Here is a 25336-nt window from a genome sequence, read left to right on the forward strand (position 1 = left end):
AGGATTTTTACTACATAACTCGTGTCCTAGATACATATTTACGAGAGGAACAGTTGCATACAAAATATGTTGCTTAAAAAGTATTTATACATATAAATCTAACCAATAGACCTGAATGGAGTTTTTCTGGTTTATCAGCTATGATATGCATTTGAAAAAGCTGCCTAAATATATATTTACACAATAGACCTCAGCTAAATGTGTTCATTTAAAAAATTAAGAAAATATATAAACACATGTCTGCCTGATAGACCAGAACTGCTCCTATTGCATAAAAATGTTTAGGCAGTTTTAAAAAGTGTTTCTACACCTACTTCTCTGAAACCGTTCAGCATTCGCATATTAGTCCCAGTCTTTTTGGGGTAAATGCTGGATGTTCATTAAACCCCTCCAGCTTTTGCTTTTTAGAGAACAAATGAAAGAGCAAATTTATGTTTTACAGTATTCCAAAGAATAGAAATCAAGAATTGGTTAAGTTAGGTCTGACACCAGTATAGGAAATTCAATGTAAAAGGAAGACAGTCTTCAACTCACATTTATGGTTAAAAAAAATAGATGGTGAGTAGACAAAATGTCAGCCTGATATTAGAGTCTCCTGACTTTCAACAATTCACTCCATCTTAGTGTTACCTGCTAACATTGCTACATGTTTTGGGTGGGACTAAATGGGAGTATGCAGCTACAAAAAATACACTTTGTACCTTGCCATCAGGCACTAAAGTTCATTTACAACCTCACTTGGGCAGGATGCATTTTCCCTGTACACTCTCAGTCTTTTCTCGTGCTCTAATCGAGGTCTTTAACCTTCACACACGTAGTGACTCATGAGTTCGACCAGCTAGGCAGAGAAGATCATTCTGGTGATTAGGACACACTGAGTTAAGACAAGAAAAAAAATAAAAACAAGGTGTATCCCCTGTTGAAGAACTCTGATTATTTATAAACTTGAATCATCCTAAGAACACCCTTTGGAAACAGAGTTGTTCACATGTATCTGTGTCAGGGAGATGGGAAAAAATGCTGCGTTTGAAATCGCTGATTGAGGGCAGCAGTTCTCAAACTTTAAGGTTCAACAGTGAAAACATGTCATTTTATTTAAATATTGTCACTTCTATACAATCTCCTCTTTCCCCCCAGAAATTTTGATGAAAGTAACAAATTAATCTGTATACATGACGTAAGCGAGACTTTCAAGGTTTGGAAACAAAAGTTGGAACAATTTGCTTTAGCTCTCACTGAATATTCGGATGAGCCCTGATAATCCTATGATTTGCCCTTTTTTTTTTTCCTAGATACTCTGGGAATAACTTTGCTGTTTTACTCAATGCATTATACAGTGAAATGAAGCTCAGTCATAGTAAAGCCAAACTCAGGTGAGATTACCAAAGGAATGAACTACATTAGATTGTTGTGGTACAGTAAAACTAACGTCTTGATTGCTTATTATGGTGTGCACACCAGTTTTGAGAAAGTTCTGATTTCATTATACTGTTCCATGTAACAAAGGTGCAGTAAAACAGCACAAGCTAATTCCTGTATAGTTAAAGGTCTGACAGATTTGCAATATAAAAGTTAGACAGCAAAGAAATGCTTCAACATCATGTAGTGAAACAGGTCTCACAAAATAAAAAACATGCAGAAGCGCTTTTTTTTCCTTTTCTTTTTAGCTTAAGGTCTCCAAGCTGCATCCTACAGGCTCACTCACTGCCATACATTACTTGCCACACTATTAAGTGACTCCTCTCAGCTTTGGCTACAGAAGGTTCAAGTTGTAGAGCTTCTCCAAGAAGTTCAGATTCTCCACCTTCATCACCTGAAAAACATCAGCTTTGATTCAGGCAGACAATGAAGACGTGACACCAAATGGAGCCACAGAAATGACATCTGGGTTTATAATGCTAAGGACAGTAGTTGCCATACGTTCATAAGAGAATATTCACAAACTTGAATATACACATTACAAATGGAAAGCTGGTTGCATAGTTGTTTCAGAGCCTGCTATTCTGACAGCCACATTCTTCAATTCTAGAAGAATATTAACTATGGCTTTTTTTTTTTTTTTATTTAATCACTTCGAAAGAGAAGAGCAGCTTTATGACTGTGCTAAAGGCAGCTTGGATCAAAGGGGACAAACCAACCACTAACCAAACATTTGGGCTGCGATAAGCACCGCTCCAGTGCCAGTCTTGTGGTACAGAACAACATCAGCTCTAACAGATTACATTGGAGCTTACTGACATTACAGCTTCAGGACAGTTCCAAGTCACAATTTGCCTGATTTTCTCGTTAGATTACTTTGGAGCTGTGAGGAATCTAAACATAGAATAGACCAAACTTGTTCTCGATCCAGTTTGCTTACACTTTCGTGGTAATGGCTGAGTCAATGCAGCTATACCTCTGAAACTTTAAGTACATGTCTTTGTATGACTTGACAAGGACAAAATGCACGTCTGCTACATGCCTACACCTACCTTGCCTAAAACGAGTACAGAATTTTAGCATCCCACTACAACGTGGCAAAGAATTGCCACAGTCCTGTGGCACTCCACTGGGGTTAGCAGCTGGAACATGTTTCACACTGGACATGACAGAATTTGGGCTGGTGTTTGTGGGTTGTTTTGGGGTTGTTGGTATTACATGTGTATCTGTTTCTCTTGTTGGCTTTGTTTTGTTTTTTATACACTAGAGATCAATGAGAGGTCAGAATGAAGAGCTGGGAGTGCTTTCGGAGCACTTTTCCCCTCACACTCTCCAGCCACAGATTCTAAATATTGAACATTCTTGTTATATTTTCCTGAAGTGTCAATTAAAAGGTGTATACACAAGAGATTGTTTATGGGCTGCATCACACAGAAATGCTATCCAAAAAATGTAGTGATCATAACAGGATGGGCATTTAAAGATAACAGTGAGTTACTCTTCCCCTTTCCCCTTAAACACGAGTACATTTGGGTTTGAGTGTTGTTCACCTCATACTTTACTTAAATATGAAAACTGACCATAAAAGGTCATTTAACTAAGGACATTTTCTAGCAGCTTGAGTCAGAAGGCTTCCATCTTTCAAAATAAGATTGAATACATGAACTGCCATGCACTGTTTCAAACGAATGTTTCACAGTTTCTCTCAGAGGTCAGGGTTTACTGGAAGAAGTGGAAACTGAAGATGCGTGTATGGAGAATAAAGATGTTTCTATCTACCTGCTTAGTAAACACTCAAGAACTGACTAACCACAGAAATGCATTCTGCAGTCACAGTGAAGTTTTGATAAGGTTAATGACCCAATGCTGGATTTTAAGCTCAGTATTTCTTACCCATTCTGAAGTCAATATATCCTTCTCCACCACTTATCACCAACATTGATTTTAAGGGACCCTGGCTGAAGGATTCTTGGGCTGGCTTGTCACTTGTTAGCTCTGTTCCACCACTACTCTGTGGGCAAACAACCTGACCTGTATAAAAACACAGAACACATTTTTAGGCCATGTCTCACAGTAATGCCACCTGCACTTGGTCACCTAATATACTCAGCTGGGGATTCCAGCACCTCTTCAGCAAGAGGCAAAAAAAGAAGGTAGCTGTGCTCTGATTTCCTCTCTCTAAAGAGATATCTAAAGACATAAGTCAGGTCAGTTCAGTGCAAGTCACAATGAAATGCCTCTTGGTAGAATTCACAGCACTGGCAGATCTAGAGAATGACACTGAAACAGACTTAAGGACTTTTTCAGACACACAGCTGAAATGATTCAGCATATCAGCCCAGTAAGCAAACTTCTGTCATTTACTTCCAGCGCCAAGTGCACACACAACTGCTGAGAGGGTAACTTCATCAGTACTACAGCTTCTAGAAAACTCTAAGCTTTTTTTTTTTTTTTAAACCCAAATTCTTTCCTTTGGGGGCTTCTCCCTTGGTAGTTGTTCTTTCTTGCAGCAAGTCAGATTCTTAAATCAGACCTTAAATTACCCAGCATTTGACCACTCTCTCAGCAGGCAAGTGCTCAGATTCAGGCAGCACCTTTTCCCAGATGAAAACAAACTCTTCTTTGTCACCAAGCCCTTCCCCCCCTGTACCTGAGAATCAGAAAAGTCTCACAAATCAAAATGTAGTAAACCTGTTTCTGAGTACACAATTTCATACACTTGCTAAAAAGCTGCACTTAAGAAGCAAAGGAGGGCAAAAGCTTCATTTGAGGAAGGGTAACAAAAAGCTCACCAGGTACTGCAACAAAGAATTTGACAGCATCACGGTGCCCATGGAAGCAAAGCTGTGCGTGTGCCATTGAGCAATATGGTATGAAGGTTCCTGGAGTCACTTTGTCACTGTTCTCATCTCCATAGACACGAATTACACTACCTGGACGGTTTCCAGAGCCTGCGGCTGCTTTATTAGCTGTAAAAGAAGAACACAAGTGTTTTCTACTTGAAAATACAAATTACAGACATGGTTATTTGTTAAGGAACCTTATGGTACCATCTAAAAGCTACAGCCAACTCAGATAAAAATGAAACAGGAGGGCAGCAATGCCAATTCAAGACAGAGCTGGAAAAAAAAGAGATTGCATGCTTCGTTATTTTAAGTACATTAGAAAATGGAGCAGGATTCTTATTAGTCTAGCATAAACAACAGATTTCAATATCCTACTTTTGGAAAAAATAACTTTTGAAAGGACTGTATCTTCTCTAGGAAATAAGTACCTCTAATGTGCTTCAGTAGGAGCAAATTCAATATACTTCAACATGTAACTTATGTTTCCATTGCAACTTATCAGAGGGAATCCCCGTGCAAGTATGGAAATCTCAACAGCCACCTGCGGCCACGCAGGAGCCACCCTGCTATCATTCTGTGTCTAGTTTTTCTTGAGAAGTTTTAAAATCAATTAAACAGAAGTACTCATGCTAGACATACAAGCCATCTCCATTCTACAGACTACCAAAGAAGTGAAAGAAACAGTGATTTGTAACAAGACAGTAAATGATGTGGATTAATGACAGAGTTATAAGATATGGTATCACATTGGCTGAAAGAAAAATAAAGTCTGTATGAAAGTTCAGCTGCAACACAGGATGATATGCTAAACTGCTGAGCAGACTGGTGGCCATTTAGCAAACATAAAACTGCTGCAATGCAGTAACTGCAAGTGGAAAAACATTTAGGAACATACAGAGGGTAAATCTATAGGGAGTGGTAAACAGCCTCAAAGTGGCTATTAGAAGCCTGAAAACAGATTTTTGTTCAGGATCTGCACTTACCCCTCAGCCCCAGTAAACGTCCCTGGTGGAGGATTACAGCTAAAGTGAGAAAGGAGGAAAGGGGAAATAGATAGGTATGACAGTAGAGGAGAAGGATTAATGAGAACCCACCACTCTTTACTTTGGTTTTTGATAAGACAGAGCTTCAATTTTAGCTCCTAAAAACCAGCAAGTATTTAATTACAGAAGACTCAATAAAAAGTCAAAGAACAGCATCTTGTTATAGAAGTTGCAGTATAAAATGGACAACAGAAGCACTGCCACTTTCATGTGCTTTATCACTATAGAATTTGTTATTCATTAGCAATGTTTCCCCTTTCTCTCTTTCCTTGGCAGAAAACTACCAAATACGTAACTACTCATGATTTCAAGTGCCCTTTTGAAACAGCATCTGCAGATCTGGAAGGTACCCTGCTAATGAGACCCAAGGAACTGAGATACGCGACTGATTATGCAAGGACGTGACTGTTTTTTAAAGCCATGAATATTTATAATAAGGGTTCTCAAACCCACAATCAGGCTATCCACAAACAGTTATTCCAACTCATGATCAACTAACAAGACTGAAATTAATCTGAATAACTTTCCTTGCGATTTTTTTTTTCCCATGTTCACTTTGTTTTAAAACAAACTCTACTGGAAACATTAAATTAAGCTTGATGCAAGAGCTGTAATTTCTGACAGCATGATTTAAACTAGTTCAAATCAATGACAGAAAGCCTGTCCTTCCCTAGTACACATGCAATGCAAAAAGACAGTTATCAAATGAACGGACAATGCAATGGAACAGTATGAGAAACAATGCATGTATGTGCTGTTCAACAACGCAGATACAACACAAAGAGCTTCTGCCACTAAGTTACCCCACAGTGTCACCCATCAGACTGCACTACTTTCTATTCAGAACACAGTACCATTAATTACAAAGTTTGTTGTGTTTTATTTTCTGGAGCTTCTGTCCATGTCTTTTATGATTAGATTACGATTTCATCAGTAGCACAAGGATTATTTTTTGCTGTTTGCTTTAAATGGCCAAATATATAGAGAATCTTCCCAAATTTATCCTTTAAGATTCAGTCTGCCCTTGAACAGGATTGCTGCCTTCTCCCAGGATTCAACCATATTTCCTCTCCTATCCCCAAGCCGTTTCGGTATTTTCAACAACAGTTCAATCACTCAGTTATTAAGCAGATAACTGGATTTACAGTGCTGGAATTCTACCCAGAAATTTATGTTCTACTTAAAGAAACTGCTTGGAAACTCCCAGATCTCCAACCATGTCCTTCAACTGGTGCCAGTGCTGTTCCAATCTTCCATATCAACTTTGCGATGAATTCTCAAGAACTAAAGCTGATTGAATTGTACTAGTGACAATACCAATTTGCTCAAACCAAACAAAAATCTACTCTGGTGATCACATGGCAACCACATCATCAGTTAGAAAACTCTTTTACACACAAATAAGCTTCAATGAACGCTGCTACGACTCCCAACACCTCTGAGGTTGCGTGGATGCCTTTCAAATTCAAGCCAGAGCAACTCCGCTCAAATCAGAGCAAGATGCTTTGGAGATGGGTTGTTTTTTGGTTTTCTTTTTTTCATTCTGTTTTGTTTTTTGCTCAGAGACTTGTAACCATGGACATAGCTTGGGCCTCCATAATGCTTAGCAGCTACTCTGTCACAAACCTGAAAGATTCAGACCTGTCAGTAAAGTTTTCTACCCAATAGCAAGCATCTGAATGACCCTCAGTGTTCTTTTTTCTTTGCATTTACAGCATATTGAATAGCAGCTATTTATATTTTACTTACTTTCTGTTAATGGAATGGAGATGATGACACCATTTCCTGTTCCTACCCATAAACGATTACAAGACACCATAAGAGCTGTGATTCTCACAAATGAGAATCCCAGTTTACCAGTACCTAAAAACAAAAGATGCTTTTCATCAAAAATTATGAGCAAGAATAATTTTACTTCCATAAAAGAGATTCTTAACTTCAGTTCTCAACTCATGCAGACAAATAATTCCCTCCCACCTCAAACAAGCAAGGCAGAGGAGCACATTCAAGTTGTAAAGGCAAAATAAAATGCTAAAACTTCTGAGAAGTTGTGAACCCATATAGGAGACAAACGTGTACTGGGAGAAAACACAAAAAACACAACAGCTCCTTAATGTTGCACAGTAAGTTATTCTGGGGCTTGCAGCACCACGGCAGTCTGTCAAACAAAAAAATGCCATTCAACTGTGAAATAACAGTTTCTTGCCCATTAAAATAAAGGGTACTGCTTCCTCTACAAGGGAGTTTCAGAGGCTATCATTAGAACTATACAGGAAACAGAAGAAAGCTGTCAGAAGAAGGGGAATGTGGGCTACACACTACTCTCCTTTGCACCAATGACACAATAGTTAATTGTGAAGGACTTCTAATGGACCAATTACCTTCTCAGGTTACGTAGGTAGTCAAACTACCCTTATATAAACACAGAAAAATTCAGGAAGCTTATTAGCTTTGACAGCAGTAAGAATTTGCTATTTTGCATTTGTACTTTCTTAGAAAAGGGCAAATTTTGCAGGAAAGTAATGGGTTCTTCCCACTCTGAGAGGCATCGTTCTAGTCGTAAAGATTTTGCTGCCTGTTATTCCTGCCCAAACATCACTTTCCTCATTAGTTCTGAGTTTTAAGGGACAGCTCAGACATCTGACAGGATCAGACCTTACCAGACACAGGCTAACTTAAGTTTCTACTTGCAGAACCAAATTTTCACATGCAGCAGGATTTGACTAGCATTCCACCCACCCTTCAACTTCATTTGAAATGAGAATTGCCTGACTCATAACAGGAAAAGAAAGCCCCAGACAGCGAGAGGTATAAGAACGCTACAGTTTTTCTTATCAACTTACCTAACATTTTGCTTACATAAGGTTCAATGTCCACATCTTGCAGATGTTGATACGTGTGTGCGTGATAGAGACGCAGGGTAGAGTCCAAACGAATCGACACCCATACCCCATCACCCACCCATGCCAGCTGTCTCACTTGGCTTTCTCTTCTTGGGTGTGCATCAAATGACTTCTATAAAAGATGGGATCTTGAATTAGAAAATAAATAAAAGAATACAAAGGACTTCTGTGCCACCTTTACATGGTCAGTACTGGCAATTTCCTTAAGTCATCTACTACCCTCTGATTTATAAGACCACCAGCAGACCCTTAGTGCTTAGCTCAGTTAGTATTACAGTATGATGCTGATAAACAGTAAAAAGGCTGACTGCCTGCCCTGAAGTGTGATCTGAAAGCCATACTTTACTGCTGCATCTTCATTCACGTAACCACCCCAGCCTACTGCTATTTCTATCTGTTTTATCCTGGATCCTCTTCAGTGTGGGGTCTTTAGTCACTGCAGAACATACACATGCACCAAAGGTGTTTTTCTTCCCAGTTCTGTCAAGCCTTGCTATTGCATACAAACTCACACCTGTTGAACACAAACTATCCAGCAAAACAGTTCACTAATGTATAAATTCTTAAAGGTTTCCTTGCATACACAGTAATCTTCACAAACAGATTACGAATTGGGCCCTTAATATTTTCAGAAGAGCTGAGCAGTCACCCTCCCAAAGTCCGATGCATTTCACAGACCAAGGATAAGAAGCTGAAGTATTAATATTGCTAATTGCTTTCAGAAACCACAGGCTTTTCATGCACTTGTATACTCAGAACACTGCAGAAGCCAGCTTACACACCTTACATAAACATAATACTCTATAACTGGAGGGAGAGTACACTCAAGATTAGCACTTACAAACCTCTAAAGTATGTAGAGAGATTCTGGAGAAGGTTGTGGGTGGGTGGAGAACATAATGAATAAGTAAATATGCATAAATGAAAAGAATGAGCTTGGATCTAGCACTGCAAGCTCTACAAAGACCTAAAAGGACACTTACTAGTTTCTGGCCAGGACAAAGTAGAGAACTAAACCCCAGCATAATCAGTTTCAACAAATGAGAACTACCTTAAATTTTTCCAGAATCATTACATCTTTGGAAAATTAAGAATTGCTCCCTAAAACAAATTTGCCTGCCTATCTATGTGCTGATGAACAAATAAGCACTCTCTGGAGTTACTCAGGAGTTTGCTGTAACACGAGATGGCATTAAGACAAAACACAGAATTATTTTAAACACCATTTTAACTTGCCTCTATTTTCATGGCCTTTGGTTGAACAACATAGATTTTGTTCCTGTAGCCACACCAGACTTTGTCATGCACCACTGTCATGCATCTTATAGAATGATGCGGCCGGCCCAGGTCTAAGAGGTGATAGTTTGTCAAATCCCACTGACCATCTTTAAAAACAGAAGCAAAATAAGAAAAAAAAAAAAAAAAAAATACAACAAAAAACAAAGCATAGGTTCCTATCAGTTTAAAAGTAACTTAAAAGCACAGGTAAATACCTTAAGAATAGTTTCATTTTTCAAAAGCACTGTAATGATCTGGGTAAGTCAATACAAATGCATGGGTAGGCTCCACATTTTAAAAAAAACCAGCATTTACTCATATGAACTACCAACACCCCAAATGCTACTCTGTTTTTATATAAGGTTGTACTATGACTCACATTCCAAACATGTCAAAACACTTGTAAAAACAGAAAGTTACCTAGTGTTAAATGCTTTACTTGGACAGGCATCAGTATACATAAGCAGCAACAACCCACACGGCGCTAGGCAATTACTGCTTGGCTGAGCATAGAAATGCTGGCCAGTACATCAAGATTTTTTTTTACATGTCATTAGACCTTAGAGTGGCACCTGATCTCCACTGGAAATCATACTAAAATTGGTCACCCAACACCAAATGAAATTCTGCTGTAGGCTAAGCTAACACAGAGATCATTCCGATATTTACTTGAGATACTTGAAGGGATTACAAACCATTAGAATTTAAAAGGAAGAAAACATCACAACTTCACCCTAGATGCATCTTTTCCAGTATTTGTGTCGGCGCTATGCAACCTCTTAATTCTCCTGAACACCAAGAAAAGCAATTTCAACTACACAAGGGAAAAGAGCAAATGAACAGGGAGTCTGCAGAGAGAAGCCACAAGATGAATTCCAATTACTCTTCAGACATTCCCCAGTAGGTCTTTATTCCAGAGGCTGAAGAACAGAGTCTGTCCCAGAGCGATGTGGACAGAAACTCTCAGAGATGCTTACAGAATTCTACAGGACTTGGCCACACACAATTTTGAAGGTCAGTAACGGAGCAAAAGTCAACTATTGGGCAGGATGAACAGACAGTGATCAATGCAGACTCTATCAGTGGGCTTTCTGCTGTTAGTGCACATACCTATACTCCTTATTTTCTTCCTGTGATAAGAAAGAATTCTAGCTATGTAGCAGAACAGTGCAAAAAATTCTGTGGGAGTCAGAATAAGCCCACATTTTCCTCAAAGGTCATTAGTAACACTTACATTGCATTGTATGAGAACCTAGAAACAGGCAGCCAGAAGGGCTGACAGGGTCACTTTTTTCTTTTTGGCCACATAACAGACAGAAGGACTACCTGAAAGAAGAAAGCCTTAACAAAAGCAGAAAGAACCAGAGGATTACTCTGTGAAAGATTAAACAAAGCCTTAAAAAAAAAAAAAAAAGAAAACAGGAAAAGATTCCACTGCAGACCTATAATCCAAAGGAGACTAACATCAGAGAACAGGGCAATTTAATGCGTACTTCATTTTCCTATATTGTGCATTTAGGACACTTGTAGTAGAAGTTACATATAGACAGAAAAGTCTTATGCTTCCAATAAAAAGAAAAACAGACAGCCATGAAGTCTCTCCCTCACTTCGACAGCAAACTGAAGTATGTTCAAATAACACTGTTCCACCTTGAGATTTTTGATAGCATAAATGGCTCTGAAGAATTCTCTGCTACCTTATCAGTTGGGAAAAGGACAAGAAAGAACTTTGAGATGATATGGTGTATTTTTTATGACTAAAGATTTAAGGTGGAAAAGTTCAGTAGCACACTTAATTTCTAAATAACACAAGAAAAAGCCCCTGCAAATATGACATACGTACTAACAGCAACAAAGAATAGAAAACCTTAACATTTGATAGCTGTAATTAAAAAGGTACCCTAACATTTAAACAAGTAACTCTTAAGAGACAGTCAAGTAACTCATAAAAAATGCCACTATGGTGCTGTGAAAGTACAAACAGATCCAACCAAAATCTAACTTGAATCTCAGCAAATTCCTCTAGTTACAACACTGACTGGAGTTCCATTTTTTATATCCTTCATGTTAAACTATAGCCATGTTTGTGAGCAACAAGAACAGTATACTCTGGAAGACAGGTTGGAAAGCATTAAAATTTAGTTTAGCTGTTCATGGAAAGAAAATCTGTAGTGGGTAGAAGATGCATAGAGGTGCAAGGCAAATACGTTGGGGCACACAGCTCATATACCACATCCAAGGCTTCACTCACTCTGTATGCCTTTAAGCACCTTAAAGAACTTCAGACAGAATATGTGGTCATGAGTTCAAATAAGAACACAGGTGTCTCAGATCAAGAACAGAAGATTCCTAACATGCATTTACAGTTTCCCTGAAGTACTAAAAAAGCGTAAGTACCTGAAATTACAAAAGAAATGGGAGATCAAGTAGTCTGCAAAATGGTCATTAGGAGAGCATTTTTAAGATGTTATTTATAAATGGCACATTTACTTCAGAAGTACTGCCATAACTTCACTTCCAAGACCCAACAGAATGCTTACCAACTCCTCGGTGAAATATTGCTAGTGTTCCATCAGCTAGTGCAACTAGGACTATTCCTTTCACATGTCTAGTAAAAGAAAGGAGGTACAAGAATATACATCATTAGATCACATTTCTCAAAACGCGGGTTTAAAGTATAAATATTTTAGATTTCAGTATACTTCTTACACTAGCATTAGCTCTAGTGGTTTTGTTCTCTAGCTCACAAAAAGGCACAGTAATTAGTGACTCAAAATTCAGTTCAGATAGTTTTAAAAAAAGTAGCTACCATGTCCAGAGAGAACCCTGAGGACAACAATCTGTCTTCAGTTTCACAAAGGAACTCAGTTGATTTACAGCATTTTCAATATTTAGAAGGTTCTTTTTCCTTCTCTCACTCCCCAGGTGTTCTCCACTGCCCCTCACAGAATATGCATGCACTTACAGGAACTGACATCCACAATATCTGAAGAAATATAAAACTAAGTATTTTAACAACAGCTCATTATGATTTACATGACATTCTTTCAAGACTTACACAATACTGAGAATAGAATCTTTAAGTTTAATGGCATGAATACATTTCCTCCAGTGAGCCACTGACGAATGAACATAGAGGCTGCAAAGACAAATCAGGAAGGATTAAAAGCACTATGAAAGGTCTACTGGGCAAGAGAAAAACAAACAGGCAAGAACCACATAACTGAGATCCACAGATAAAGGAAAAACAGGTTTTCATCTTCTACTGAAAACTACGTAAGACTGGAAGAACTATACGAGCAGACAGAACAATTTTCCAGATATCTAAAAACATTACAAAGCCCTTTGTACATATGTCTGTAGTAAAAAGATAAATGCTTTCTAGAGTGTACTGAATACTGCAGAATTATCAACTGCAATTACTCCCAGTACTAAACATTCAGCTGCAGGAAAGTATTTATCAGTCAATAAGAGCTTGCAGTGTCGCTTGCAATGCTTACTTGGAATTCTGTAATGCTTAAATGAAGTCAAGTGCATAAGGTTTAGGCTCCCAAGAACTCCTTGCACTTAGTTTTGACACAAGACAGTTATTAGCCTGTATAGGCCCAAGATGCAAGTTTAAAATAACTTTCCAAATAAAAGAGTAATATTTTCTTACCATCCATTCTGTGTTCCAAGCCACATTGTTGGTAAAAGGCTACTCATTTTCTGTGCTTCTTCTCTCACTAGATCTTGCTCATTTGGCAAAACTGCAACATCTTTATACAGCTCTGATTCAGTGCTAAAAGACAGTTTAAATGTGTTGAATAAAGCGGGTGGCTTACTCAGAGTAACACAGGTATGCACTCTGTCGCTGCTGGCATCCACACTTGCTTTTGAAGTACATACAGTCCTTAAGGAACAGTAACTGTACATAACATACATTAATGATACTAACAAAAATGTAATAATTTCTTCCTCCCCGGTGTGTGTTCAAGCCTGACAGCCTTACTGGTATCTCAGGGGAATGACAGCCGCAGCATCCCAGGCACATAAGAAAAACACTGATCAAATGACTGCAATGCCCACCTGTATGAGGAGAACGAAGATTTCAAACACACTACCATTTGAAATATTGTTTACTCTCAAGCTTGTTCTCCACTCCTGTAACTAACTCAGACTGATTATCCCGAGAAAGAAAACATACATTGGAACAACTCGTCAGTCAGGAGGAAGGGAAACAGGAAATTTGAATAGGCATTTCTAGGCCACTGCTATTCATGTTAAACCTCTAAAACGACTTGGTGACAAACTGGTGGACAATCATTACAGCATTCTGGAGGTGTCCGTACTCATGTCATATGAATTCACATATAAGAGACACTGTACAGAGATGACCACCTCATGTATGCAAAGCATGTAACACCTTGTGCCAGAATTACTTACATAAACCTCCTTTGCAAGAGAAACAACTAGTACCTTCTGTCCCCATGCGTTTCTGAAAATGTTTTTCTTACCAAATATAATTCAAGAGTTATGACTCCAATTACATACCCAGGCTGGTACACTGGAGATGCCTCTGTGTTCTGCACTCCCAGAGGATCTGTAAAGACGTGCTCTGTATAGACTCCAGTTTGCCCAATATCAGTTATATCTTCTGTCCCTGCACTGACTTCTGTTGCTTCCGTTGCCTCTTCTGCAGTTGGAATGTTGTCATCTACTGAATTACTTTCATTTGCAATATCTGTGGAACACAAGACTCGAAAAACTAAAAACAGCAACAGAATTCTCAACAATATAAAGCAGCCAGAATTTGATGCTTGCATCTGCAGCAATGAGCTGTAACAAACAACCAGACAGTCACAGTCCAGCTATCTCAGCTAAAAAAAAATAAGATCAGAAATGGCGAAGTTTTGGTATCAAAGCAACAAATGCACTTTAAGCAGCTTCACTTAGATCTCTACTGAGACCTTTCAGGATAAAGCAAACATCCACATCTTCTCCAGACATTTGTCAAGAAGAGGTCAGCATTTTAAATAATAGATGAAAAAATTTCTCTTCAAACCATACTAAAGACTGACTTCATTAAAAGGGATTTGAAAGAAGCAACTGCCTAAACCCATGTGATAGCACTTCCACAAAGTTTTCAGCTGCAAGTATGTCAGATTTACATGCCATTTCCCATAGAGTACTTGTTTTACACCACCTTTTAAAGACAGCTTATTAAATACCTGGCCTATTCACTTTCTCAGCTACATCAGGAACATCTGTAGTGCATTTCTAAGATTTTCATACCTGACTGTTTCTCTGCCATTGGTGAGGCACCATTTGCACTATGAGCTACAGGTGCTCCTGTAACACCCTCTGCAGTACAGCCAACCACTGTTATTCCTCCCAGCATGCTATCAGTTTCTGCAGAGCTGTTGCTAGTCATACTTCCACACAGAGATGACTTGTCCACTTGATTGGGATCCACTTCTTGAGACCCTTCCTCTCCCACAGGATAGTCTGTTTCCCTTGCTCCTGAAAAAGATTAAAGTTGCATGTTTCCATGAGCATAAAGGCCATCCACCTCTGTATCTAACAACAATCTAAGCTTTCACACTGAGGGAACTTTCCAGCATGAGATTTCACAAGCAGAATTCCCATCTACAAAAGAGTTTTTAACGTGAGGGACGCTACAGATGCTATCACTGAATAAATCTGTTCAAAAAGCAAAAGCAGTACCTACATACGCTGATATCTGAAAGTCATAGGCCACAATTTCAATTTGCAGAGTTCTTTAACTCCTTTAATTCCATTTCAAACAAATTAAATTTCATGACAGATACTTATATGCAAGGTTACCTACATCTCTACAGATAATTTCACTCCAAAACATCCTTTGTACTAGAAAAATGCAGGTTCTTTTCTGTCTTCAGATCCTCTCAAATACTTTTAAGACTTAAAAACAGTAAAATGCTATAAATGTCAAGAAACTATTTTTTATGCTCTCTTGATTTCATAGATTATATACAACTTCAATGTAGCATAACTTGCAACATCAAAGCTTACTTTCAAGAACTTATTCCTAGTTATTCTCCTCCCTCGCCAGTTTCGTGGCCTCCTATTTCTCATAACTTCCCAAATACCTGAAACTAGCCTCCTTTGAATTTGATCATTTTGACAATACCAAAAGATGACTTGTTCAAATCTTCCTTGGGAGGAATTTTCTTCAGAGCCTATTACACAACACTACTTCACTGAAACTATTACCAAAAGCTTTTACAAGAAACAAGCAGCCCAAAAGCACCATTTGTTGTTTTCCAAAATCATGACTTTCTATTACACTGCCCTCAGTACATGCTCTACATACATCCTCAGTGTAACAAAGATTCCCTCCACAGGTGGTTCCAAGATTTACTACTTAAGCAAGAATAAAATCCAATGTATTTTTCCTAAGCTACGTCCACAGTTCTGTGAAACAATGGCACTGCTTTACCATTTGTAATACAGCAGACAAAAACAATTCTCCCTAGTTCTTGACATCTCACTAACTTTTGCTTAATTCAGGTCAAAAGCCAACTGGAAATCAAAACAAAAAAAAAGATTTCCCTCAAGCTAAACATTCCTTAACACCATGCTACAGAAATATTTTATCACACTGATCTTAGATTTTATCACTGCTTAAGAAAATCTAAACATGATGCACTCCAAGAAGTTTTAGGTCTTGCTTATGCAGTCTTTACCTGGTACACTAGCAATACAAAGCACGTGAGAATTACAAACAATGAAACTGTCCAGAATATTTCCTGGTTGGTTAGCATCAATAATGATAACTTTTGTAGCAGAATGTGTGCTCGTACAGATCCAGACTAGACTGGATAAGTCTTCCTGATGTTTCAGCTCCTTCTGCTGGTCCTGCAGGAGAACGAAGCAGAGCAGAAGTGAATTACAACAAGAGGGACAAGAATAAAAGTACTGCCGTTGATCTGAAATATATTACTGTCCTTGATCACTTACCACATGCCAACATAGCTTTAATGTCACTGCAAAAATTAGTTACTTGCTCCAAACCCGTAGAGAACATTAAAAACTCTCATATTTCATACTCGCATAGACACAATATAAAATAGTTCTAACCACACAGTCAAAAAAGCATAATACAAAGTAATTAACATGTCAGCTACCACAGTCATCACCACAGACTGCGATGTTGCAATGCAATTCAAACCAAAGTTAAGACTTCATTTCTATGCTCTCAGTAAGATTTCTGTTCAGTTTATTAAGTTCATGAACACATTGTGCCATCACTTAATGTTAGTCTCAGACACCTTAGTATCTTTAGTTCCCCTCAAAGCAGGCAGCTCTACTAGCATAAGCAGCACACTGCTGTGTTCTGAAATGGACTGCCTCCTGAGACTTAACAACAAGCTGAGACGCAGAGAAGAATTAAAAATATTCTGGGTTTTTTCCTCCTGACGCAAGTACCTTGCATTGATGACTTCCTGAGAAAAACTATGACCACTGACAATGTACTTGGTAATCAGGTTTAAGCAGCAGATAAACAATAAAGGTATGTAACTATACAAGCTATTCAACATCCCATACAGTGATCTTACCTTGAGCTCCTGGTCTAGTCTGTCTAAGCTACTCTGAGATCCTGTGCGCTGCTTGTTGCCATCTGCATCTGTGCCAGCCACATCATTGTAAAACACGCTGGCACCAACCACAGACCCGCCATCCCGCGTCTTCCCTCCTGACAGGTTTACTCCCACAGCACACCACAGCTTGGAAGAAAAAGATTTCGTTTATCTTAAGCTAATAACAAAGGCATTCAGTACACCAATATCAAAACTAGGATCTTTCAGCAGTCCGGTTTAAGGAATTCATTAATGTTAAAGTCATGTTTCTACTGAAGCTTGAATTAATTTGAGCTTTATGGCAACTGTAAATTTTGCAGAATTTAACTATAACTGCACTACAGAAAGAAGATTGAAACTATAAAACAGAATCACGCTATAGGCTGCCTAAAATACAGCCTCTATAAACAGCTCCAAATATTTTACCTTCATAGAGGTATCCTTCTCATCTAAAGGTCTCAGGTAAACAGGTACAGGTAAGTTTTTCATCTTATTGTCACCTTGGCCACCATTTGCCACCTAGACAAAAAAAAAAGAGACATCCAAAGATATTTACAGTTGTCAGAATCAGTTGACTAATTTTGTTAAATATGCTTAAAGAGTTTTGCTTTGTGGGTTTTTTTTTTTTTTTTTTTTCAGAAAGGCTGCCTTCAAATGGCAAAGTTAGAGCAAAACAAAAGTGCTGGAATCAGCTCAGCTGTGAAATAACAGTTCCCTAGTCTGTCAGAATTTCACAATGAAATCACCACCATTACACTTGAAAATAAGCATAATACCTGTTTGTACTTTTGAGGTAGACTCCAGCCAAATGCTTGCACTCTACCATCCTCTTTCTGGACATGGGCTTTCACCTGACGATACTGTTCTCTTTTCTGCTCTCTGCGTGAGGCTAAACTGGCTTCAGTTCTAGGAAAGAATCGTTATTAAAGAACCTTTTACTTATACTCTTTAAAATTCTGTGCATCACTGAAGCTGTCATTAAACTCATCTGTATAACACCAGGTTTCCTGTGGGCTATTTTTAAGGAACCTGGTTAAGATGGGCAAACCAGAAAGACTACAGTCAGTACCCTTACATAAAAATTAACTGCATGGCTCACGCAGTTACTGGAAGTCATGAAGTTGTAAGCCAAAAGCACGTACTGCCAAAAAGAAGCATGGGATGAAAAAATAAAGATACCAGTTAGCCTGATACATGTTGTATTTTTGTACCAACCTTAAACTGAAAGTATCTGAATAGTTATTACTTAGCTATAACGCTTTATAATATTTATAACAATAACAATAATTTCAGTACTGAGTGCTGCCTCATGACTAAAAGCACTTTTATAAATGCAGTGGTATATGCTAAACAACACATTACTGCTGGCTGCCCAGAATCAGTCATTGCTGTGCAACTAATCTACACTGATCTCCCAGATATCAGCACTCACTTCAGAACATTACAGCTCTCTTAGCAGCAAGATTGCTTGTTTAACCTCAAGAGAACAAAACAAGGGCAAATATTGGACAGATCACATCTAGTATTATGAAACCAAGGTGCCTTACTCGTCACTGAGGAATTCAAAGGCTTTAGATTTGTCACTTGGCAATTGAGATAAGGTGCTGCTTCTTTTCTTGACTGATGGAGTAATATGTGAGGTTGGAGCATTATATTTAACGTTGACAGGAGGTTCTGGTTTCTTAGCTGTATTGCTAGATGAACTGAAGAGCCTGCTAAAACTAGAATAAAATAAACAAGAAAACTGTTAGGATTAAGGTACATTCAGACTCAACTGTGCAGGCAAAGCATCACATAGGATAGCCTTCTCAAGCCATCTGAACTAAAAGTAGAGCCCAACACAGCAGTCATTGCACACTCAAATACTTTCAAAGCAAAGAAACTCATGTCAATAGATGTTCTTGAAGAATTACTGACCATTCGTATATTAAATGTAACAGGATCTTGAATGAATAATTCAAGAAAACTAGGATGTGAACTTACATGTGGAAGACAGTTTTATGATGCACGTTAGTTCATGCACAGCACATTCTAAAATCTCCACCACTCCCTGAGCTAGAAATATGTTAGATATCAGCAAACCACAAGAGGATTATTTGCCAGGTATCTTGTTGTGAATAATGCCATTTCAGATCTAAAGAGCTTCAAGTTAGAAAGGAAAATTGACAGAGTAAACCATACTTCATAGAGAAAAAGGAAGCTGAAATAAATGCAATCCACACAAGCTATTCAAATTTCTATTGTTCATCATAAACAAAAAAATCAAAATAAGTTCTGGTGCATATTCAGCTACAAAGAAGTTACAGCACTTTGGCATTTAACTTCACAAAGTGCACAGCCATTCATTAGATGATGCAGCTTACGATGGATTTGTCTTCAAGAACAGTCTTACCGAGTGGGCATGCTAGGTAACAAGAGGAAAACAATTAAGACATCTCCATTTGCTGAAAGATAATTAGCTAACATATAAAAATGTGCCAGCTAACTGGTTAGGGTCTTTTATACTCATTGTTAGTGACTGTTATTTTAATACTTACAACTGCCAAATGCTTGATCTCTTCTTTTCTTGCATGGCTGGATTTTCTCTTGATGCTCTACAAGAAACACATTTTAAATTTACTGAGTATAAAAATCTAAAAAGGGAAGGAACAGGACAGAGTGCAACCTACTTTTACAGAACAGAACAACTGATATTGAAAGTATCAAAGCCAGTTTCTTCACACAGCACCTCTAACAAGCACAACACTGACATCACCAACACATACAAGCATCACAAACATCTAGTAAGTACTCTGTAAACAGGATGGAAAACTCATGCAACATTTTACAATGAAAACAGATTAAAACAAACTTTAAATTCTTCCACCTTAGTATTTTAACCACTGCTTTTTATTTTAAAATTTTACTTTTTGACACAATAGTAAATAAATGATGGCAATTGCCCCTAAAGTCATAAACCCAATAACAGAGATGAGATTTCTGTAGGAGACAATAACTATAGCTACAGAAAAGCAAACCACAGCTGCCTGGGAATACATATTTCCCTCAGACTCAGAACGGCTCGTGGGTATTAGGGACAATAATAGAAGAAAACGAATGTCACCACGGTACCTGACCAGCAGGCGGCAGCAAACGACACTGCTGGCCATGGAACCGCCTGGGGGTGGCATCCCCTCCAGGTAACTCAGTATTCAAGATGCAAGCCAGACCAAGTTCACTAATTAATATTTAACAAATCTTGCAGTTTTAAAATCGTGCTTTCTCCTGCACTATTCAAGATGTTATGCATGGATTACACTCAACCTGAAGGCTGACTATCACTGTTTTGAGGTTCCAGCTGCTAACTGAGCACACTGCCTTAAGATGCACGCACACGTATGGTAACTTCTCCCCTAAGAAACACTGATGATTACAAAATTTTTATAACCATTTCCACTTTCTCAAGGGGTGTTTATTTCACATCACGTGCAGCAATACATTTTTGGAGGTGTCACCAAGATCCCATTCTAGCAAACCAATACATGAACATAACTTCAAGAACTTATTTATGGGCTGGCAAGCAGACAAGTCTACTGACCAGATCACACACAGATAAAGCCAGTGAAATCCAAGGAGCTAAGTGTCTTTTACCTTATCATTTCAGTCCATCGGACAGCTTCCTGAAGTTCCATCAGCCTCTCTTTATACTGATTCCTTTCCATCAGAACACGAGCCATTTCAACACGAGTGAAGCGCTTCCGCTGGGCAGTGGGGACATCACTCTGAACACAGAAAAACAAACACAGAATGAACAAAGGAGCACAGCAGGGCCTTGCAGAGTCAGCCTCTGCCTTCAGACAAGAGTCAGTTTGGGGCACAATTCCAGATTCAAAACTGTTTGGAGCTTTGTAAAAACTAACTTGATTTTACCCAGCGCTTTCTGCCATACCATCCTCTCCACCCATCCTTTCAAATTCAGTACAATCTGAATAAAAGCAGTTCTTCGGGAAAGATAGAGATAGTGAATTTAAGTTTACTTGGGCCCTTTAGATCTGTTTTAACATGGAGAAAGTTTACCACTTAGGCAATTTAGCTTAACAGCATTCACTCAATGCATGCAGTCTTATGTCCAGTTGTGAATTACCAATACAAACATACACATGCACACATACACCTACATCATCATCCTCTTTAGCTTTTTGTCTTGCTTCCTCTGCTTCTGCACGAGCTCTAAAAAGAAAACAAAACATATAGCTGCATTAAATACCACAGCAATTTTCTTTTTCAGAATCACAGTATCAAACATACTTTTTAAGCTCCTCTTCCAGTTCTTTATTCTTCTCTTCAAGCTTTTGCTTTGCTTGTTTTACAGCCTCTAATTCACCTTGTAGGACATCCTTCTCACAGGTCAATTCATCCACCTTTGCTATTAAATCATTCTTCACCACATTCAGTGCATTCCTAGACAAACATTTAAAACATCATTACAAGGACTGACTATGGCCTCACAGCATATTCAGCTTCATTTTACTCTTGACCATGCTTAAGTTTCTCATGTAGAGCTACTATAAAAAAAAACCAAAGATTTTCTTAAAGCAGACCAAATCCTCCTGCCAACTCCAACATTCACAAAATACATTTGTACCACTGCAATTAAAAAAAAAAAAGCAGAGAATTCAGAACAGTTTGTTGAGTAGTTACATTCCTCAAGATAGAAAGATGCAGAGACTGATACAAGTCTCCACGTAACAGAGGAGGACAGGAATATATTATTATTATTTTTTACACAGACATTCACACTTACTTTGTCTCCAACAGCTGAGTGTTTTCCAAAATCAGGTTTTCCACTTCACGACCCATTCCTTTCCAAAGGAAACAAACACAGAGTTAGCAGATGAAACTGATTTTCTCAAAGGCTCAGTTTTCCTGTTATCCAACAGTAGCTGAATTTTAAGTAAGAAGCCTGGCAAAAAAATTACAAGCTACCTGAAATTTCAGGATCTACCTCCTGCAGTTAGATTTCCCCTCCACCTTCTTCCCAACCTGCCTTCAAATAAAGACTAAAGGCAGGCCTGGCTAGCAGGCTAATGCTACCTAAATACATACTGAGGATGCTACAGTATTACCAACTCAACAGAAAATAAACAAGTATGGCATCAGTGGGGAAGCATTAGTCCACAAAACGTTAATTTTACAGTGTTCTGATGTCTTTTACATCAGGTAAGAGTCAAAAGTACGTAAGTTAGACAAAACATGCTGATTAAAGCTCACATTGTGAAAGCCCTGCAAATTTCCCCAGAGCAAATGATACCTTACCAAAGAAATTATGGTCTTTAAAGCCCATGCATTCCATGTAAAGCAAAAACAAGAACAAGAAACATTTCATGAAAGGGGTAATATGGGTGAAGAGCAGTAAAATACTTAAACTTATGAAGTACGAGTGAATTAAAACAAAGCCACCACCAATAACTGGAAGTGAAATGTGACGTGGTTAGAAGCAGGACTTTATATGAAAGATGTTAAATAAAATTTGTCATAAGCATTTCTCTTGGTTGGACTTATAAAAATTCAGTAATTGAATAGAAACCTATTGTCTGTGAAAGAATTTAGAAGCAGGTAATCAGAAATGCTCAACTGTTCAGTATGCTTCATAGGAATATGCTACTACAAAAAATGAACTTAACTCTTCACGTAGCTGCTTCAACATTATTGCATTTCTGGAAATTAATTTCTCACCCCTATTGTTTGCATGCACAAAGTAAACAATTGCAGGGTTTTGAAAATAAGGCAGATACGGCCTGTTCACAGCTGGCACAGCAGAAGTATTTTCAGATTAAACCTTCCACTGTTACCACAATGATGACAGCAGTGCTGCTGATTCAAGATCAACACAAAAAAGTCTCTTAATGGTGGAGGCTTATTTTCTATGAACACAACTGCTCAAGTAACTCTGCTAACAGACTTAAAAGACAGTTTCATAGCAATAAAAAAGGTTACTCTAAAAATAGACATGCAGGTCTAAATTCCCCGAGTTTTGGATCAAAAACAAACGATACTGAATACTGAAGGAAGGTAGATTAGCTGGTGGTACTTCACTGCTAATGGGAGAAACTCATTACACTGCAGCCATAGAGGGATGTTACTCCAACAGCTCTTTCTAAACGTTTTCAGAGGTCACAGAAGTAGCCAGGACACTTCAAACATTTCAGGATCCATTATAACAAATAACCAAAAACTAAACCAATATAACAAATAACCAAAAACCAAAAATAGCCAAAAGAGTGCGAGGGAAAAAAAAAAAAATAAAAATGTTACCAAGCAGGGAAAAATGCAGAGAATGTATTTCATGAGAGCAGCAGCCAAGAACGCCTAACTGTAGAAGCAACAAATTTCAATTCTTTTTTAAAAGAGAAGCATACACACCAGAATATTCCCCTGGGTACGCAGCCCAAGAGAAAACATTAGAGAATCCCAATTAACTACTTTTACAGACCTCAAAACAAGTGCTTGAAACACAGCTACCCTGGATGCAGATGTGGCTACTGAGTGGTACAAAGTGCTTTGGACTACGGTCGTGTTTTAAGTGAAATGGTCTTTATATTGTCCATCTATTAGGTCACATTCTGCATAACAATCATTACAGCACGTTCATTTTGCATACACTGATATTAACAGCAGTTTTACTGAAAGTGCTAATGAAGACAAGAACAAGCCTCTGATACATTAGACTAAGTAGTATATTATTTTTGCCTACAAAGGAAAACAAAGTATTTATCATCAGGCAATCTGGACAGAAATTTGATTTCTATCATGCAGATAAGGAGCAGAAGTTCCAATGTTTATACTACTTCTCCAGCACCTCTGGCTTCGCACGCAGAATGAGACATGAGCTGCCCACATGAAAATGCAAGAGTTTGGGATGAAATACATTTGGCAAGGATGGCATGGCTCTCACTGCTCAGGATTCCAAGCAGTACAGAGTAACAAAGAGAAATCCTCTCTCAGACTGAAAATAGGTCTGTTAGTCCAAGTGGGAAATGCTCTCAGAAATGTCCCCTGCTTCATGTAAAGTAGGTTTGTGGTGGAATGCTTAGCCAGAAACTTGCCTGCACACATAGTAATTCTAAATGCTATGCATATCTACCTCTGCACTGTCAGAAAACAGAAGCTGAATGATTTTCTATATACATTTCTAACAGATACACACATGAGATGCAGCTGCATTTTACATACTGGAAAACGAGGCCTAAACATTGATATGTCCAAAAACCCTTTGTGATAATACTAGACAGTAATAATTTATAGGAAGATTTTTTAATGGCCTTTTTGCTCCTCATCAACTCGCATCCCCCAAACTTGCAATCTGTTTAGTAAGCATACAAGCAGCAGCAAGCTGCTCAATGGGGAAAGAAGAAATGTTTCCCCCTTCCCTGCTTTTAATTAATAGTTTCATTCTCAAATTACCATCACTGCATTATACTGTAATTTTCTTATAAATCATATTCCACAGAGTTGTGATAAAGTGAAGCAATTACAGATGGGCATAACCTGCATTAAGTTATCTAACAGTAGAAAAAAGACTGCTTCAGTTCAAGACAAAAACTTTTTGTCAGAAAACATACATGGAAAACTGGAATAAAGAACAGTAACCTGGTGCCTGTGAAGATTACAGGTATGTTGGAGGAAAAAACACATTTTCCTTTTTTTTGTTCCACAATCCCAATTTAACTAACTTCAGATAAGACTCAGATACTTTTAAATTCCTCCTAACAGCAAACCTACTAAGTGTAATGAAACATTTCACTCCCAAGGAACGCTCCTGCAAACAGCATCATTAAATAACCCTTCTTACCCAGTAAGTCTGCACCTTCATCCACATCTCCAATTAAGCCAGAACCAGCAGATGACAGCTCTTCAAAGAGTGATTCTGTGTTACGGTCAAATGCTTTGTTCTCTATGCCTTTGGTAGGGGTGCTATGCAAAGAAAAAACAAACATCACCAAGAAGGCAGAATGAAAACATTCCCAATCTCAAGTTCCCTTTATGTTACTATGAATAGTTCCCCATGAAAACAAGTAACATTTTCAGAAGCTTTTGGCTTAGAGCCCTAAATTCTGTTCTCATATCTTTTCTAATGTTACCCTCCACAAACAATAGCCTGCAAAAGAATCAGATTCAGGCATGCTGCAACTGGGATTCCTCCTTCAGAACCTGATAAAAAAATGCTATAGTACTCTGAGAATCAGTCCTAAGTCCAGATTTTAGAT

The 25336-nt window shown here is 38.2% G+C and overlaps 1 protein-coding gene across 2 annotated transcripts in view; it reads right to left on the minus strand.

The window, feature by feature from the left end:
• Positions 1–1697: 1697 nt before the first annotated feature.
• Positions 1698–25336, minus strand: part of SPAG9 (sperm associated antigen 9) — a gene marked incomplete at both ends in the record, with an annotated part of 55378 nt that continues 31739 nt past the window's right edge. The window contains 23 exons of one of the 2 annotated variants that reach the window (XM_079544121.1): positions 1698–1813; positions 3313–3450; positions 4212–4388; positions 5249–5287; positions 7058–7171; positions 8152–8323; positions 9448–9596; positions 12030–12097; positions 12548–12628; positions 13148–13270; positions 14023–14212; positions 14764–14991; positions 16197–16368; positions 17070–17237; positions 17517–17609; positions 17867–17996; positions 18638–18811; positions 19628–19684; positions 20721–20851; positions 21248–21299; positions 21378–21530; positions 21874–21931; positions 24922–25043. In XM_079544121.1, coding sequence (XP_079400247.1) covers positions 1698–1813; positions 3313–3450; positions 4212–4388; positions 5249–5287; positions 7058–7171; positions 8152–8323; positions 9448–9596; positions 12030–12097; positions 12548–12628; positions 13148–13270; positions 14023–14212; positions 14764–14991; positions 16197–16368; positions 17070–17237; positions 17517–17609; positions 17867–17996; positions 18638–18811; positions 19628–19684; positions 20721–20851; positions 21248–21299; positions 21378–21530; positions 21874–21931; positions 24922–25043 — 2905 coding nt within the window. The remainder of the gene's footprint in view (positions 1814–3312; positions 3451–4211; positions 4389–5248; positions 5288–7057; positions 7172–8151; positions 8324–9447; positions 9597–12029; positions 12098–12547; positions 12629–13147; positions 13271–14022; positions 14213–14763; positions 14992–16196; positions 16369–17069; positions 17238–17516; positions 17610–17866; positions 17997–18637; positions 18812–19627; positions 19685–20720; positions 20852–21247; positions 21300–21377; positions 21531–21873; positions 21932–24921; positions 25044–25336) is intronic. The other variant, XM_079544120.1, reaches the window with a different exon arrangement.

Source organism: Tetrao urogallus, assembly GCF_951394365.1.
Source record: "Tetrao urogallus genome assembly, chromosome: 18".
NCBI lineage: Eukaryota > Metazoa > Chordata > Aves > Galliformes > Phasianidae > Tetrao > Tetrao urogallus.